Source organism: Labrus bergylta, chromosome 13 (genome assembly GCF_963930695.1).
Source record: "Labrus bergylta chromosome 13, fLabBer1.1, whole genome shotgun sequence".
NCBI classification, from domain to species: Eukaryota; Metazoa; Chordata; class Actinopteri; order Labriformes; family Labridae; genus Labrus; species Labrus bergylta.
The window spans coordinates 25,206,009-25,225,896 of record NC_089207.1 but is presented as its reverse complement, the minus strand read 5'-3'; the positions used below and the strand labels follow the sequence as shown (position 1 = coordinate 25,225,896).

The following is a 19,888-nucleotide window of genomic DNA, read 5'->3' as shown; positions in this document are numbered from 1 at the left end:
CTCTGGAGAATTGTCACACATTTATTCTTCCAGATAACTTGAAGAGACTGAGGATGATTATGTAGCCTGGTTATTGGTTTATCAAGAGACCTAACTTCCCTTTGTTTTAATGGGATGTGTTTTAAGTCCCACTTGAATTTGTGTAATTATGCAACATTATCTCTCTCATGTCTCTCTTTTGACTTTGGGGTTGTCGAGCAATTGCAAATTTAGGATATGTCTGCCAGCACTGTGTAACTAAGCGGCTAACCACTTTCACCGATCATTTACGAACTCTTACTCTCTGTGTTGTCTACTTCTGAAATCTGACAGCTAAGATGCAAGGGAATGAAAAGAAAAGGAAAAAAAAGATGGACAAACATGAAGATATTGCAGTAATGAAAGACATTTTCCACAGTTGCAAAGACTAAGTTTACCATCCTGAAGCTTCTTCATCAGATGATTTGCACGAGAGCCAAAAGTTTCATAAAGGTAAAAATGCTATTTAAGACTGACGGATACAGAAAGAGCCAGAATGGATGGGAATTGCTGTTTGACAAAAACAAAAGCAAAAATAAAGGCAGCTTCAAAAATCGTTTCAGCACTGGAATTCTTCCAGTTAAACTGCTTTCCAGGTTTTTTTTTACAGGCTCTGTCGCTCTTTTTGGAAAAATTGGATGCACAAAATGTCTTTACTTTAAACTTTTTAAGGGCCATTTACACTTTTTTCTTTTGAGCAAATGCACAAAACAGGATCTGAGATAAACCCTGCTCATGCATTCTAAGTGTGTATCACATTATATCCAGGAGCAAATTAAGCTTCTTTTTTTGGACATTTCCAATTTTGCTAACTAATTCAGAGCAGTTGAAGTTATGTATTTTCTTTTGAGTGTCTGCTGTATTCATTATTTCACTTTATCTGCAGCAACATATACTGAGAATCACAAGTCTGCAGGGCAGCAGGATGCTGTGATGTGTAGGTGGATCGTTCAATGAATCAGACAGCTGAGTTCCTCCTGTCAATAAAGTACTTAGTTGAAGTTTCCGGCTGTAGGAGTGCTGCTCTGTACTTCAGTCTGAGAATTGAACTTCAGAAATCAATAAAGCATCGTGCCCCATCCTCAGAACTGTTGTTATTGCTGTTGCCTTGGCTGTATAGTTTGTGCCATGCAGCTAACATTAACACTGAAGATTTATCCTCACAGTAGTTTTAATGCTAATCATCCTCCATTGTCTCTGAGTCTAAACTATTTCTCCCACAGGGATCATGGTTTACAACATATCATTAAAATGCTAAATACAAGCATATAGTTCATCTTAATCTGTGTAAATGCGTTTAATTCCAAATAAGTAATGACAGGGAGGGAGGCCCAGAGGCACAGACTCCCGGCCTCCCGGCTGGTGTAGCTGACATATAGAAAGTCATCTGATGAAAGGTAGTGTGGTGAAGGCTACAGAGTAATTAACTGCAGCGGCTGACATTTAGATGTCTCAATGATACCTGGAACATGAAGCAATTAATTATTGAGACGCTGGCTATTACTAACTGGTCCTTATTCATATCGTAGCTGATCGTTAATTCTGCCATTAGACCTTTTCAGCATCCTGTAGACTGTTGCATTTCAATTGGTGAGGTGCTTCTACAGTGGTTAACTGCTGTATGATGATGATTTATCACTGCACTCTAATTTAAATACTACAAAAAAGTTGTTTTCTTTTTCAATTCAGTTAAAATGCTAAATTATTTTCTTTTCAAAAACTATTTCAGAAAATTAAACAAATTAAGATTTCTATTATTTTTTTGTGTCCCACGCCTTCTTTGTTGTTGATGTTGTTGTTTCCAATAAGCACCCAACATGTAGTGCCGAAACTAATGGACTTTGATTCTGGCTTTAGAGGTCTGGAGAGGAGTTATATTGATAAAGTAAGCCAAGCCAGGTGTGAGTGTGTGTGTGTGTGTTTTTGTGTGACATCATGCATCAGCATCCAAATCAATACCTCTCCTGTACAATCAGCCAGGAAGGTGTATGTGTGTAGTTGGTGTGTGTGAGTATACACTAAAGATGGAGAGTGGGAGAGGGAGAAAAAGAGAGACAGTATGTGTTTGTCATATGTACTCTGACATGACAAGTGTAGTGACCTGAAGGGGGAAAACAGACAAAAGTAATGGATCCATCGTAACAGAACTCGAGATTTAACAGGCAGCCCACATGCACTTTAAGAGAAGAGTATTTATAGGGCTATTTATATTACTGCTATTTATTATGTTGATCATTATAATAAACTTGAGCAGAAGAAGCTGATTCTTCTGCACTTAGTCTAATGTAATTTACAGATTAATCATGGATGTTTCAATGTCAGTTCCTTAATCTTGATACTGTATGTAGTTGAGGGTTTTTATAAACCAGTCATGCACTTTTCTACGGAGGTATTAGAAGTGCAAATTAAATGCACAACAGACTAAACGTGTAAAGCCTCTCTTTCAAGCATTTATGTCTTCTCCAAACATCAGGGCTTTCCTTTTGATTAGTCAGAAAGTGAAGCGGGAGATAAGAGTAAAGGATACCGAACAGGTCCAGAGTCAGTCTGATGACACATCACACATATCTCAGAAGCTCAGAGTTGTGTAAGGACTGGGACAAACTTAAGACAAATGTGTGATAGGGTGCGGTCTTACACCTCAGCATGATGGAGAGTGACATTAACCCTAATGACTCCATAAAATACTCACTGTGGTACTTGTTCTGTTTTAAAAAAGATGATATGATGTCTAAGTGTTGAGGGTGTTCTGTTTAGAGCCTGCATCCTTTATCTTTTAATTAAACAATTTAAAGATCTGTCTAGATGTCTGTGCAAGATTTATTTAAAAACCTGCACGTTGGTGCAATGTTTTCATCCCCTAACCTGTAGGTGACTGACACAGGGATTCATTGAATATCCCCCTTAAGTTCACACAAACGACGTGATTTCAGCAGTCGACTTTGATCTCTTTTATTAGCTGGTGGCACAGATGCTACCAAGAGGGGACACAAAGTGAAAGCCCCGGGCACATTTTTCATCCACCACAAGCCCTTTACTGAAAAGCAAAGGGATTGGAATTTCCAAGCAGAACGCAGACTGCAGCCAAACACCACTCTCCTAATTGATCTCTGTGTGTCTTTTCATGACCCAGAGGACCCAATGAGATCAATTAAGAGTGGAGTTGTCAATAGTGTTCTATATTACGCAACACAACATCTCTGTATAACGTCTCATTAGATGGAAGTTGAATAGGCCTAATATAGTTATGTAACAAAGTGAGTGGTGAAGACAGCATAGCCAGATCTCCCAGAACAGATTCAAAGTAAGTATTAGTTAATTACACTGAAAACTTTTGCAAAATAATCATTCTTTTTTACATCAAAGGTTACAACAATACATTGTTTTCATGTAAAATGAACAGAATTTGGTACAGATTTTGTTTTGCTCTTGTGTTGATGGGGTCTGTTTCTGGTACAGCCACACTTATTTTTTTAGGTTTTGCCCTTTGTGTCCCAAAATGACGTTTTTCTTCTGTTCTTCTTCTTGTGTAACCTGCATATTGCACTTAAAGATCTTTGTCTCAAGTTTTTTCTGTTACCGAGTTCCAATAATACTAAAAGCAAAAATAGGCTCACATGACATTTTCATTTTTTTATACCCTTTGAAATATACCACCAATCACAGAAACCTTACATAAATTGTCAGACTATACCCAACATATATATCTTTTTTTTTTCACTTTGTACTTGACCAAAATTTGGAAAATGTTGCCCTTAAAGCCCAGCAGAGAACGCATTGTATATCAAGTGCAGTTAAAGCAATACAATACATAATCATCAAGTATTCCTATTCCTGACAAGTGGTCAAACACTGTGCCTGCTCCATACTGCAGAAGTACTTTGTAACATACATACGTTTTGACCCAGCAGTCTCTCAGTAGTGATTTGGTAAATGTTCATAATGTTTAAGTAACTGATTAAAGCAGAGATGCAAGAGTTAAAAACCTTAGTTCTGTGACGCAAATACAAATCTCACATTTTCCTCCTACATGCTAATTTATGCAAATGCTTCTGTTGATCTCACCATGGCAACGCCTATGTATGTGCAACAGATCTTCAGCTACCAGTCAAGTACTTCCAAAGTGTTGGCAACAATTTGTTGCAGCCACTTAACTGTAAATCTAAGTGAATGATAGTGTCTGATTTGCACTTTTTCTTTCTGCAGTCACTTCATCTGCAGCGGGAGTTGTTAAAGTGGCTGTGCAAAGCTCAGATGCATGCTTACTGCTAAGTCAGCACTCACAACTGAGGACTTAAAATGAGTTATCAATAATCACTCCCTCCTCTGTGTTCTTTTTTTTTCTCATTCTTTCTCACATGCTGACCTCTCTAACCATGTGTCTTTCTTTCCATGCTTCTCTTTTGCAGGTAGAGACATCTCAATGGGTGAGGCCCACTGATCCAGTCGTCCCGACACCATCCCTCCCCCCGTAGCCCTTCCTCTGTTCTCAGCAACGGGCCCCCACCCCTCCACCCTCCTCCACTTCAGTCAACATGACCTCCACAAGTAAACTTCTGGGTCTGGCCGAGATGGGGCTGAAGTGTGACCAAGAGATAGAGAGAAGATATGAGATTGTGCCCTCGGTGGTCTGCTCCATGTGCTGCCTCTTTGGGATCATTTACTGCTTCTTTGGTAAGTGATGATGCAGTCAAAGTGTTTCTCATTACATGTGAGCGGGCTACTCTCTAAGAAGTATCTAAAAAGTTCTCATGCATGAAATGAGATCACTAATAAGTTGGATTTCCTTAACAGCTTGTTTGATTTCAGAATCTGGTGTTAAAAAATCAGCTTGCTACTGTTTCCTCGTATTGCCAGCTATATAGAGCACCACCAGTTAACAGTAAAGTAACTTTTTCCAGCATAAGACCTGTATGTGTCTTTGCAGAATACTGTCAATGTCTATGAATCGATCTCTCCCAAAAGCTATCATGACGTTTTTTTTTTTTTTATGTGCTTCAGTCATTTAAAAGCTGCTCAGTGTATATTTGTAAATGTAAACATCCAATTTAGAAAAGCTAAAAACTAGATCCAGGCGCTGGTTCTAAAAAAAAAAAGGACTGAACGTCTGCCAGTAGAATAGATGACGTACCTGATGGAAACACCGAAGGAGGGACATGTAGCTGTGATATATTTCCTAGATGTGTTAGTGCCAGGAAATAATTGAAAGTGCTGAAACATGTCGCCAAAGAGCCCTGAAATCTCCACTGTTTATCACTTCTCTGTCATTTCTATTTCACTCTGCTCTGCAGCTGTATGATAGTATTGATTTAGGAGGAGTACAGAGAGGTTGCTTTGTTTCTGGCAAAGGGATTCAATATTGAAATCTTGGTGCTACGCGCTAAGCTACCGTGGTCGTGCTAGATCATTCTGTGAGGCATTTTCTGTCCTTCAGTGAAAAAGATGGACTACACTATGGTAAAGTCAGGGTCTCTAAATTATTTCTTATAATTACATCAAATCCTTAAATCTTCACCACCCTTTCATACTGCCCCATGCAGCTGTCAGACCTATTAGAAGACTGGCTGCCTACTGACTTAAAAAAAAAAAAAACATGTCAGTTTCGGCTGCTTATAAGAAGGCATGTCCTGGTTTCTCTCAGCTTAATTTTGCAGCAGCAAAAAGAAGCCAGAGGGTTTAATGAAGACAACCCCCTGTTGTCTTTATTCTTATTCCTCCACAGTCATACGCTATCCATGGGTTCATTTATAGGTTAAGGCACAACGTTAAGTACTTACTCTGAGCTTTGCTTTGTGACTAGGCAGGGGCTGTGTTTGATTACATCAAAAGTATTAAGGCCTCATCCTAATGAGGTTGGATGTAAAGTCATTCCAGGACTGAGAAATCAATAAATAATTAGAGTGAGCAAGAGATCTGTTGTACTGGTAACAGACGTTTTACATGAGAGTTGTTTTTGATGGACCAAAAAAAACAAATAACAAAAAAACACAAAAATGTAGAAATAATGACACCGCATTAAGAATGTTTAATGCGTTAATGTTTTTTTTTTTACAAAAGAACCATTGATTTCAGTCTATTGCCTGGGGATTTCTTACAAACATGTTTATTTATTTATTTGCAGTTTTTTTCTTGTTAAAGCTGCAGAGATTTTCATCTTGTTGTGATCGTATTAATCCTTTTGAAAGACTGTCGGAGCGAACCCATCAGGCACACAGCATTAGATTGCACATCTTTCTAATTTGAACCTGACGCTACACAAAATAAAGAGGCTTGAACATTCTTCATGTTAAGCCTTAAAAACTTGAAATTTCAGCTTTTTGTTTTGTTAAGTGCTAACAGATAATAATGCAAACTAAAATAAATCCCACAAAAAAATCCAATTCATCCGAACTCCTAGCTGTACACCTGCAGATCTGTAGTTATTTATTCTACCAGGGACAAAACAACAAAATATCACAAAAAAAGAACATCTGTTAAGTATTTTCTTCATGTTATAAACTGGGGAATAGTGATGTCGAGGCAATGTGTAGAATTCCAATTTTTAGCGGAAAAAAGTAAACTCCAAGCTGTTTTTTTTTGGAGAATTCTGATGTATGTTGAAGCTCTGAGCTGATATGTTGCATACAAAAATTCCGACAGGGATTCAGTGACGCATACAGGCGACATTAACATTCCTTGTATATGTCCTGGTAAAGCATCAGCAGCATCAGCCCCTGCATTACAAACAAGTTACCCAACAACTTTATCTTACAGCGCTTACAGCATGCAGCAAGAGCATAGACAAATAGTCTGGTGGAGAATACATGACATTTGGTGATCCTCACCTCAAGGAGCTGCCTGTGACAACAGGGTCGTGTCCCCCTTCAAATCTTCATTTCTTCATGCTGCTCATATCAGCCTCCCAACATTAGAATCATCGTCTTTAGAAAGCCTAAGTTACCATGTAGGCAAGTTCATGTGTTCTGTAACCGCCCAACTAACACCACAAAGGTTATTTGGTATTCTTTAAAAACAACCTCAAGTGTCACATAACAAGAAGAAATGGCACCATTATACTTTGAATACTTCTTCACCATCTGCTGTCTATGTGTCTGTCACCATACTGAGACACAAAGAGAACATAAAAAGGTGCATTTGTAGTTTCCAGACATTGCGACTGAAAACCAAACAAGAACACTGCTCTGCAAATGAGACACAATGCATATTGTTGATATTTCACAGAACCCCCACAGTCACATTTGAAGAAAAAAAAACATCAGGGAAACACTGCTGCTTGTTGGTTTTCTGTAGTTAAATTGTTTCTCCCCTGTTGATAGATGTGTCTTGGATTCAGTTCAGTTGAATAGATTTTGAGGAGAAAGGTTAGCTGTCACTTATCTTCATCTACAAAACACAACAGAGTGGTAGAAGAAATGATGAGTGATGTTACAGTGACAAGGTGGATGAGGCAAAATAAGAGAGAGGAGAGCAGGGAGGTCGATGAGAGCTGGATCAGCCAGGGTGAACAGATGGGATGAAGGGGTTTGAGGGTGGGGGGGGGGGGGGGGGGGGGGAGTAAGGGAAGCAACAAGGAACAAAAGAGGCAGTAGAAGGGCTAAGCAGAGGAGTTGAGCAGTGGAACAATGGGGCAGAAAAAGGAAAGAAAAGATTAGTGAGGAAGAAGAGGACAAGGAAAGGGGACGAGGATAGATTTGAAAATAGTATTTTTTTTTGATTGATTGAAAAACAATCTTGGGAATTTGTGCTCGCTGTTGACAAAAATCAATTTCCCCCACTCAATATGACACTTGTCTGCAATTCTCTGAAACTTGCGTTCACATGTACTGGCTAGAGATATCGAGGGAGAGCTGTGTAGTCATGAGGGAGGCGCATGGCCGCCGAGGTCGGATGAGGAGTATTGTGTGGCTCGGCTGTGCAACGCCTGATTACACAAAGATAACAATCTGATGTTGGTTCCCCTTGAGACGCGGTCCAGTCAGACGGAGAGAGAGAAAAAAAAAAGAAATATAGAGCAAAAAATAAGAGAGGACACAAACATAACTAAACTGGAAAGCAAGGGTGAATGAGATTTGAAATGTTGATTATGTGCCCTTCTTTCGCTTGGATGTCTTTTCTCCGGGTTTCCGAACATTAAAAAATGGAAATAAAGTGGCGAGAGAGGAAGCCAAGGACAGGAGGGACAACAGAAAAAAAAAATAGAAGGAGAGCAGCTGTTCTATTCAGAGGCCTGTTGACTAATGAATGTGGATGACCTTTTGTAATAAAATGATTATCATACTTTAGAGCAGCCTCATAAAGGTTTATAGAGACAGTTTATCCCTTCTTCCCATTGCTTGCAATGAGGAAAAGCTCATCTCTTTGTGGATAAACTACTCCTTTTAAAGGCACTGCTGATTGTTTTGCTGTTCATTAATATTCCTCGATTAAATGTATAATCGTCTCTCTTTAGACAGCCATTCTTTTTTTAACTTCTGTAAAAGCGAGCCACACTTCATTCCCTGAGAATTGTAGAAAACTGCAAGTTTTAATGGAGGTTAAAAAATGATGAATTCAGAATCAAACACGTGCAGCTGATTCCATTAGGTCACGCTTCATAGTTTCATTTATTTATTGCATCTGATATATTATTAATTCCCAATATTTAGTTTTTAATGTATTTTATGCATTACTCATGAACCCTTAGTAAGACAAGTTTTTAGGTGTTGAGATGGTAAATCATGCATTTGAAGAGCCAGGAAGTTAGCAAACTAGTCGAGTTTTGATGGAGGATGAATAGATCGGGCGATTTTCTCTTCACAGGCACTTTATTAAAATGAGATCATTAGTCCCAGCTGCACAGCGTGTACCAACATTTGTATGCTTGTGTCGGCCTCACAGTGGTCTGTGTCTGCTCCTCTCTCCTTTAGGCTATCGATGCTTCAAGGCCGTGCTGTTCCTCACAGGCCTCATGTTTGGCTCCGTGGTCATCTTCATGCTGTGCTACAAGGAGCGGGTGATGGACACTCAGCTCAGTGTCGAAGCGTCGGTGGGCATCGGCCTCGGCATAGGGACCCTGTGTGGCCTCGTGACCATGTTGGTCCGCAGCGTGGGACTGTTTATGGTGGGCCTGCTGCTGGGCCTGCTGGTCGGAGTGGCTTCACTGGTGGTGAGGAGACACATTTCAATGACCCTGCAGGAGTTTACCTTATACTTTAATTGATTCCATTAATACGTCCAGGAAAAACCCGCAAGAAGATGTTGGGATACAAAATGTTAAATTCAATCAAAAAAAAACTGCTGAAAAATGAACCTCTCTCTCTCTTTCTCTCGCTCATGTTCAAAGGTGATGGAGGAGTTCTACCATCCAAAAACCGTGTGGGTTCCCCTGGGTATCCTCCTGGGCTCTGGGACTTTATTTGCCGTCCTCACTCTTCAGTGGCAGCGCTGCTTCGTCACCCTCTCCACAGCCACGTTTGGCTCTGCCATCATCACCGTCACTGTGGATTACTTTATAGAGCTGTTTGCTTTGGTACACTACATCTACGAGAGGCTCAGGGTAGGTTTGTTTTGTGTGCTTTTTATATATTTGAGGGGTCATGTGTGCTCTGCACCACAACCGGGATTCAATATGAGGCTATTTACTTTGAGCAGACTGTCTGAGAGTTCGGCTCCCTTACAGCAGAAGTCTCTAAAATCATATTATGTAAATACATAGCTGTCACTAAACACTTCGCCTTTTGAATCGGCAACACAACTTACCTTGAGTGTGCCTGCAGGTTGTAAGTGAGTATTGTATATGTGGGAGGACTGAGGACAGACAGAATGAATTAAAGAAAGGAAATAATTAGAGATTAGTTTTGAGTGTAAAGTGATATATGAAAACCACTGACTGTAAAATGAACATGTACGTTGTGAGCAGTCGCTGTAACGGAAACAATGAATCCATCTAACTTCAGGCTAATCGAGAAGCAAGCAAAGAGCTGGGGTTAAGGCGGGCCAAATTAATATCTCGGTTGCTTGAACACTCCCATTGTGATATCTAGCAAGTGTGTAACAAACAGTGAAAATAACATGAACAAAGCTGAGAGTTTAAGGTCAATAATGGGAAGTGAGAGTGAATCCTAGCCTCATGGCAAACAACTAAAACACGCCAGCCTGTCAGCCAAATTAGCCAAATCCTCTGCGCTTTATTATGTTTAATTATGCAAAAATGTTAGCCTAAATATAATGAAAACAGATTAGTTTAAAGAAATACATCCTTAGTGCAGAATGAAGAAATGAGCTTCAGAGAAACTGCTGTTCATATTTCAACTCAAGTGGTGGCTGCTTGATAAAAACTTTTTTTTTTTTATTGAAAACAATTGAAAACCTATTTAAAACACCCTTGAAGACTTTATACAATGACTTAGGTCGTTTTTTTTTTTCTTTGGGGGGGCGCAGTGGACTGAGTTGGAAATGGGGGAGAGAGAGATGCAGGAAAATAGCCACAGTTCGAATTAGAACCCAGGCGGCCCGCTTCATGACTACAGCCTCTGTACATCGATGTGCAAACTTACCACTCAGCCACCAGCGCGCCTGTAAATTCTTTATTTCCATAAAATAGTCCTGGACTCCGTAAAATTGCTACCATAGGCTAATATTTTCATTAAACATATTGCTCAAGGCTACTGTTCCTGCAGCGTGTCTCTGAATGGTGAGCCATTTTGCCCAAATGTAGGCATCACTTTACATAAAGGTTCATGAAGAACCTGACAATGACTCAAGAATGGAGAGCAGATATAGTCTGCAATCTCCAATCACCTCAACTCCTGCCCTGAATTCACTGCTGGATTCTTTCCCTCAAATCTAAGGGGGTAATCAGTCAGTCTGTGAGTCCACTGAACTTAGTCTGACAGCTCGAATTTCTCCACGTGGATATCTGATTTATGGTGAAAATTAAAGAGAATGTAATGTGGGATCATTTTTGTTTAATGTATTGTTGTTGATGTTTTCATGGTGAAGGTAGAGATTGCTAGTCCAGAATCTTGTAGAACACGATTAGAATCAATTTAATACATAATAGTGTTTTTTTTTTCAGATAATTAAACCAATGCCTGAGTTTGCATTAACATCCCAACATACCTATTATTGGACACTTTTATGGACAGCACAGAGAATTTAAAACAAAATGAAATTTGTACAAAAGTTAAAAGTGTAATCTCTGCAGGTGGCGCCTAAGAGGCCGGTGTGCTGGTTTACCTGGGTCATCTTGGGTGTGTGGCCCGTCCTGGCTTTACTTGGAGTTCTGATCCAATGGAAAGTCACTGCAGAGGGATTTTCCCACACAGAGGGTGAGTGATGCTGCTACACGCAAATGAGCAGTCTCCTAAAGGCAGGTCTAAAGCCAGCACAGAACACAGAAATCTCGAGTTTTTCTGACTCAAACTATATCAAACTATTCATGCTCCCTCTCCCTCCTCGTTAAAGGAGAACACTATAACTGTAATCTCCCCTATTTTTCATATAAATAATTAGAATGTTAACAAAGTGTGTAATAGGATTAGGTCAAAATAAACTCCAATGAACTGGCGGGTAAAAAAGTTGAGAATGAGAAAGATTTCAAGTACTGTTTAAAGTATATTTACCTCAACGTGATTTTAGTGCTCATGACTACATGTAGAAAAAAATTAGTTTTTCCACAACCACAAAGCACAACACCTTAAGACACTGATATATTTTCATTTACGTTCATAAAACTAAATGTTACAATTCACTTAATAGATGCTTTTATCCAAAGTGATGTACATCAGAGATCCACTAGAGCACTAATCCATTCATACACCACCACACATTGGACATGTTGCTCAGCTGGGGATTGAAGCCTTGCCTTTCTGGTTGAGAGGTGATGACTCTACCAACTGAGCCACAGCTGCCCTAAATCTAACAAATGAAATATAAATCAAGACTTATCTAAACATAGGTCTTCACACATTACATTTCCTTTCTGTTGAATAAAATGCACAGAGAAAAAATATTGTTTTTTTCATCTGTTGATAACTTCTTTTGATTTGATAATTAGACAATATGTATTAAGTGGTTGGGTGGGCAAGTACTGGCAACAGGACTGAGGACTTAAATTCAGGCTGTTGTTGGCAGAGCCGTTTGAAAAAAGAAACTGATGAGGAAACTTTTTCCATGTTTGTACTGAAGATGACTTATGAGGTGAGGTAATATTGAAAGTCAGATCAATGCCACAATGAGTGGCTTATCTTGCTATGATCTCACAAACAAATAGTTAACTGCATTCTAATAAATTTAACATCAGTCCTTTATTTTGCTGCTGAAATAAATCTGCAGTCCGACACAGCTCCTGCTCCGACCTGTAACTTTGAGCGATTGATGTGCTCTGTAACAGCTGAATCAAGAGAATCCGTGCTCACCTCACCGTGTCCGCTCTAACTTTATGGTAATGTGAGCCACAGCCACAGGCTGCAGTCAAGGATGGTGCAAACCTGTTATAAAAGGTTTAAAAGTGCGTTTGATCAAGCTTAAATCAGAAATTTGTTCAGGCAGGGAGGGATCATCTATAAGGTCTGTTTTTCAGACTCAATTTTGGAGGTTTGCATCAATGATATGTATCAACTTTTAATATTACAGCTTTGAAGTCATGTCACAGTATTTACCTCAAATATCCCCAGTCACCATGGCAGCAACTTTTTAATGAAGGAGGTCTGCTGCAACTATACACATGCTCTTGAAACTGTAAGGCTGGATTTAACCCAAGTAATATTTGTGCAACTCCCACACAAAAAAAGTAACACATCTGTTTTATATCTTTAGTTAAGATATAGTCTTGGATATTTTTTTTAGCATCTACAGCACACAGACTGATGATGAGGCTCTCAGTATGAATCACACCAAGGCCACTTCAAGTCGATGCTATCTTATCAAGACTGACAGATCTACCCTAATTTTATTAAATTGGCAGTTTAAGGGCAGCTTTAGAAGTCACATTCAGTATGAGGGCAGGGAGAAGTGTGTGTTAGTGTGTGTGGGAGAGTCTGAATACACCAGCATGAGCGTTGTCAGCAGAATGTGATATTGATGAAAACAGCCTTTCTGAAAGCAGCTACAACACAGATGGCTAGATCGCACACACACTCAAGCACACAGTATAAATGCAACACACACAACAAAACAACACACACTCAAATCATACACATAGATAGACAGAAATATACTAGGCTCTAGTCGCTTCCTCGCACCCTAACTACAGAAAAATGAACACCCACGTCTTATTTATTTGCACAGATACAGACATGAATTCATACATTTGATCTTTGGCGTGCAGAGTTAGAAGTCACACATGGCCTCAAATAATGGGATTAAACTGCCAGCTGCCATGGCTTCCAGTCAGAGGGTGTGGGCAAAGAGATAGAGAACGCTTTTTAGTGCTATTTTGAAAAATGTACAATTGCGTGAGGATGAGAGAGACCTAGAAAGGGAGGAGGAACGGGCAGCTAATAGTGTCAATCAATTCTCAAAGATTCAGAAGACATTTCTTCATTAAAGTAAAAAGAGCTGCTAAAGAACTTTTTCCTCATCATGTCGCCACATTTCAAACTGGTCTAACATGAGATCCCACACCAGTCTTTATCACTGTTAAATAGTCTCACACAGATGTCAATTTGACTTTTCTAAGCAAACAGCTTTGTCAAATATGAAAAACCATTCAGCAACTTTCCAAACCTGTGACATTCAAATCGTTGAGCATATTATCAAAAGTAGTGTTCCCTATATTTTTGGCAATATGGCGAGTATAGGGGCAACCAAAGAAGGAAAGGGAGGAATAATAAGAAAAGTACAGCAGGAGAAAAGGTTAAAAGATTACCATACCAGGCAAAAACAAGAGTGAGAGAGAACAAAACATCATTGTGTTTCTGTATCTACAAGATGTGTGTTGCAAAAATGCTGCCAGAGATGCAGCCTGTGATCAGGAATGTGGACGAAGGAAAACTATGAATATTATTGCACTTCCTGCTGCTTTGTGATAAGAGCCAGGTCAGTAAGGGCCATTATTGAATCACCTCTTTAAATGTTCTTTTAACTTGGAATGGTAAACGTAGTTTTAAAACGTATTTCTTGCTGTCAGAGATCGTTTGTAGTCTGTTAATGCTCAAATCTTGCCTTGTGGTCACATGCTCTGTTTTGACAGAGGACAGAGGCTAGGGAAAGGGAAAAAGAGAAAACTTAGGGAGCAGGGAGACTGGGGGAAGGGTGATTAAGTGGGGCACAACATTAAACAGGCCACCCGAGTGGAGCAGTGAGCCGAATCATCTGTATGTCAACAGATTGAAAGTACAGGACACAGGCATTAATTAATTATATTGGGGCTGCATTTGGTGGAGAATGATAGAACACATGATGCACACACACACACACACACACACACACACACACACACACACACACACACACACACACTTATATATCTGTGCTCCTGTCTCTGTGAACACCCCCTTATATTAACCATCACACCTTTAATGTTAATCCCCACCCACTCAAATGCCTTTTAATAAGTGGGGACACAGTCCTCGATACAACGGTCTAAAGCTTACAACGGTCCCCACAAAGATAGAAATACAAGTACTCACACACACAAACAGTAGCATGAAGCCACAGAGGCCTGCGGTGGGGTAAGCTGAGGAAAAGAAAAGGGGGGTATCATTAAGCAGTTTCCTTGGCAGATGGTGCCTCGTTAGCTGTCCGCCCGCACAAAGAAACAACAATAGACCTTATAACACTTCCACACCCACACCCACACACCGCCAATGTGACGCACGCTGCACATCGTGTGTTTGTCGAGTTCAGCGGGGTCCTCGTGCTTGTGGCGACACTTTGGCCTCACATAAAAACATGAACATGAAACCATTCCCTTAACGCTGCCGGATGTAAAACCACGGAATCAAAGTGCTTACAAACTACCACAGGCAAAAATAATCATCTGCGTAATTAAAGGACAGTGAGACAGGATGAATTTTTGGCCATCCCGGCTGGGGTGGGTGTGAAAATAACAAGAACACAGTCACCCACTCACAATATGTCAGGAGACTAAGCAGCTCAGTACTAGTACTGCCATCTCAGTGAATAAAATGAAGGGACTGAGGAAATGGGCAAAATGTTTTTCCTTCCGTTTTTTTCCTTTTGTAGCATGTTTCTCAGAAGGGTTTTCTTGTTTTAGTCATCAAGTGATTTTCAATGTTTCTCTAACTGGTGACCTAATCAGTCTCTTTTTATACATGCAAGGTCTTTTTTATTTTATACTCTCAATGTTCTTTCTTTCTTATTCTTATATCATCACATCTCTGTTCGCTTGGTCTCTTCCCTCCAGTTGTTTTAAGCCGCCAACAACGGAGGGTCCAGCTCATGCGGATCCGACAGCGGGAAGACAGGCTGAAAAAGGAGAAGGAGAACAAGAAGAAGAAGAAACGGCAGACCCAGAAGACCACCCATACCAAGAAAGCCCACACCCATCATCATCACAACAACCACCACCAGCAGTACCATCACCCGGCAGCATCCCACCCTCACCACCAAACCCAGAGCTCTCAGCCTCCTAAAGTCCCTCCTCCTCAGACTGAGCCTGGCTACCACCGAAAGTCCAACCCTAAGAGACGCTTCGATGGAGACGTACTGTCACCGGTATAAAAAAGAAAGACAGAGGCATTCTCCTTAGTTGCCTGTTGTTGTTTTTTTATATATCTATATTTCAAGAAGAAAAAAAAAGATTTCTGAATTCAACTCTCATGTCAGAAAAAAAGGTCAAACCAAAATGTCAAAGAGTTCAAGAAGCAGTGATTGTACATACGTGTAAGCTAACTACTACCATGTCATATTTCACTATGCCTGAGATCCATCGATAATATTCATAACTGAACCCTGTTTGATCTTTTGTCTGCAGAGCTATATCAGGAGCTTCAGGGACAGACAAACGGACAGACGAGCTTACTCCCATAGTCGAATGATGAGCCGCACCCGGATGGGTGAACTCGACTACGACTGCGGCTCTCAAGTGCCCCTCACAGCCCCAGGCGGACCCCCAGTCCGCATCTGAAACAGCAAAATGCACAAATGCGGAGCCAACGACACACACAAAATCAACCAAGACGACTTAAAAAGCTCTTAAAAAAAGAGTCAGAAACCTCGCCATACCGTGCCAACAAAATCAACTGCCTGTTGACCAACAGACACTTAATGCACCCAGTAGGGGGTTTGTCTGAGTCCCACCCTGATTCTTGTCCAGTTTGTTCCCATTCTGTTCTTAATGAATGTCAAGACTAAAGAGAGGAGCAAGAACTGGTTGCTGTAGGAGAGAAAGTGGTCAAATCACAGACACCATGAGTCATCACAGACTGTATTTGACATCAGACATCTTGTGTAATTGCTCAAAGATCTAGCTGGTTGGGAGTTCATTAAAATGTCTCTTTTGAACATTTTGTGTTAAAGGAATTTCATGTTGCTTTAAGCCGTCGAAGCAATTTCCAGAGAAACTGCTGTAGGGAAGTAATCAAAACATTCCACATCATTTCAAATGCAACTGGAGTCAAGGTACTACTGCCATCAACAGACCTTCAACATTATTACTACCTAATCTAAACAGTTGTCCTGAAGGATTACATGATGAGAAGGAAAAAGAAAACCATCAAAATCTGCTAACACTGAAACAGAAAGGCAGCTCAGTTCACCGTTTTCTCTATTGAAAAGTCACCGTATGAAGTCAGGTGTTCATGGAGTCTGCCTGGGAATCCAGATATGAGAGCACAAGTCCTGTGTTGCTCAAAGATACACAACAGGGACCTGTTGTAGGTTTGGAGTGAATCCATTAACATGGAATACAATTTTTATGTTTCTGGACAGTGAACTCTCTGCATGTCGTGTCTACAGGTTTGCCATTTTGGGGTTAGTCTTGTCTTCAATTTCCTCTTCCCTAATGAGGTAAATGTCTTAACAAGGACCTAAGCAGAAGAAACATCCTCCCTACCTCCCTTCTTCTTTCCTTTTTTTTCCTGAATTTAAATCATTTTCTCAAGCTACTGTTTGTAACCCATTTTGCTCAAATCCCTCATCTTCTTCTTCTTCTTATCCCCAAAACAATCTATATTTGCTAATATTGCTTAAATAAAAAGACAATAGAGCTCAGTCTGATACCGGTCACCAAGCTGTTTGACAGATGAAATCTTTTAAATGGTTTTAAGGGCACCATACATGGGAGAAAAACATGTCAAATATTGTGTGCTTGCGTATGTGAGTGGACACACTAGCCCTCTGGCAAAGTGATGGATTGTACCAAATTTTGGCAAAGGAGAGGGGGATTCATTGTAATGTATATGCTGTATTTATGTCCTCTTTTCTGCCAATATACAGGCCTGGTTAAAAATGTGAAACATAGTTTGGATGAAGTGTTACCTAATGTGAAGAGTGAGGTTTGATATAAGGATAGTGTTGTGTAAATGGTCAGATATAGTAAAAAGATGAAAGCATTTGCAAATGGCACCCTCTAATGTTTACTACTGGACCTTCTTTTTCTAGACTTCTTGTTGATGTGTGCATATGTTTGTGTGTACATGCATTTGCCTGTGATTTGCTTTTTCAACTAAAATATGCTCAGAACATTTTGTTGTAACCAACATCCAGAGAGGTAAAGGGGTTAGACATGTCTAGCAAGTTTTTTCTAAAGATAGGGACTATTTTGATTTACTGAAAACTATCCGGAGAGAAGATACTGTAGTTCCAAACCATAAAAAACAATAAAAAAAACAATGTTACAGCTCACACTGAGACTAAATGTTGCCCATAGGGGCCTCAATGAAACACCACACAATATAAAAGTGAAGAGATGGAATTAATTTGTACTTAGAATCAAATTATGGTAACTTGGATAATAACAATGTTGGTTCTTTTTTTGTGATTTTTATCACTTTATGAGGTTTAAAAATGAACAAAGGACTCCACAGTTGTGTACTTAAACATCTGATGGGATGGGATGGACTTAAACTTGGCATTTAAGAACTAATCATTGTCAGCATAACCCATTACTGCATGATGATCCTTGTATAATCGTTTCCAGCGTGTCAGTGTTTCAGTGTGTCTTTGTTGTCATGTGAAAAACCTCATATTTGCAGGTTAAGTTTGTTCGTCCCAGGGTGCACAAAACATAATCCTTATTGATTTTAAAATTGAAGTCAAAATTGGGGAAGTACATTAGTCTGAGGTGGGATGTGTTTCAATATCCACTTTCAGCAGAAGAAGGGTATCATAAGCTCATTTTCATCAGTTATCTCAGTGCAGTTTACAAAGAATATTAGTCGTGAATCTTGTAAGAACCAGCTTAAATCCATTCTGCCACAGTGAACAGGTCCTTTCTCTTCTCTCTGTTTACACATCAGGTAAAGGGCTTTGAAGAAGCATTGGAACAATTAACCCCTTTTTTTTAAGTATTAGACTTTTGTTTATACAGGAAAGGTTTACTGAACTAATAATGAGAAAACCTTTTTAAATTTCACATTTGAAAGTGCTTTATATGGTTCGAACAGATCGAAACATTTCAGGATTGTGGGGAATAAAATCAGGCAACTAAGAAAAATATATCAAGAGATTAAATAAAAAAAACAATGAAGCATTAGATTTGACATGTTGGCAAAAAAAAACACTGTTAAAATATAAAACGGTGTAAACTGTGACACAAGACGTTGCTTATTCAGGAGAATTATTGTAGTGCTCAAAAATGAACAAGATGGTAACTTGAAAATGTGTTTGTTTGTTGGGGACCAAATAAATGAGTGGTATTAATTTCTTTTTTTTTAAACCTTTTCTTTCTTTCTTTTTACAACTTTATTTGATGCTCATCACTGCTGAATCCATGTTGGTGAACACTTGTATTGTAAATATTGACCTGTAAATAATTTGGAAATGTACAAATGTATGTCATGTTCACATTATGAACACTCATTATTTATCCAGCTGATTCTTTTACTGATTTACTTTTTGTTCAATTAGTTTGATTTTTTTGGGTGGTTGAAGCACTTTTATCTTAGTCAACCTTCAACATGTGATGTTGAACAAACTGAGCCGTTGATTATCTTCACTAATTCAGTAATTGACACTTTACTTGCCACTAAGTTGACATTCATTTTCCTATCATCCTTTTGAAGTGTGTGCAAATCAGCTGTTCATTATTATTATGATTATGAAGCATGAATTTATATGGACCTAAAATAAGATAAACATTGTGATTCCACAGTCAAACTGTCTTGTTGTCTCTACTCAATGTAGTCATATATGTGATTACAGAGTTGCATTTGGTACAAATACCAAAGTCCAAGGAAGACACTCACACATGCGCGCACACACACACACACACACACACACACACACACACACACACACACACACACACACACACACACAAACACACACACACACACACACACACACACACACACACACACACACACACAAACACAAACACACACACACACACACACACACACACACACGCACACAAACACACACCTAACACATGCCAATTTTACGGTGACATTTCAGAGAAAAAAAACAATTTCTGATGTATTTGAAGGAGCCATTGATACTTCAAACACACTTACCTTTATTCAAATGGGATATACTTGTTCATCATCGTGCCTGCCAGGCAATTCATCAAAGCACGTTTCCTTACTGTAGATATTATAGACATAACAAAGAACCAAAGAGAGCAGAAAAACTAGCCTTTGAGTTTATTAAGGTTCCATGATTATTCATATTACTGGTTTATGTTAAAAAAAAAAAATATATATATATATATATATAGTAAAATATCTTAATTAGTATTTGTATAAAAAACAGTTGGTGTTGG

The 19,888-nt window shown here is 39.3% G+C and overlaps 1 protein-coding gene across 1 annotated transcript in view; it reads left to right on the top strand.

Moving 5' to 3' along the window:
• The window catches only part of tmem198a (transmembrane protein 198a), a 32,723-nt gene extending 13,442 nt beyond the window's left edge, over positions 1-19,281 (top strand). The window contains exons 2-7 of the mRNA XM_065962119.1: positions 4,428-4,692; positions 8,925-9,163; positions 9,341-9,553; positions 11,204-11,327; positions 15,368-15,678; positions 15,938-19,281. Coding sequence (XP_065818191.1) covers positions 4,554-4,692; positions 8,925-9,163; positions 9,341-9,553; positions 11,204-11,327; positions 15,368-15,678; positions 15,938-16,090 — 1,179 coding nt within the window. The 5' untranslated portion in view covers positions 4,428-4,553 and the 3' untranslated portion in view covers positions 16,091-19,281. The remainder of the gene's footprint in view (positions 1-4,427; positions 4,693-8,924; positions 9,164-9,340; positions 9,554-11,203; positions 11,328-15,367; positions 15,679-15,937) is intronic.
• The last annotated feature ends 607 nt before the right edge of the window (positions 19,282-19,888 follow it).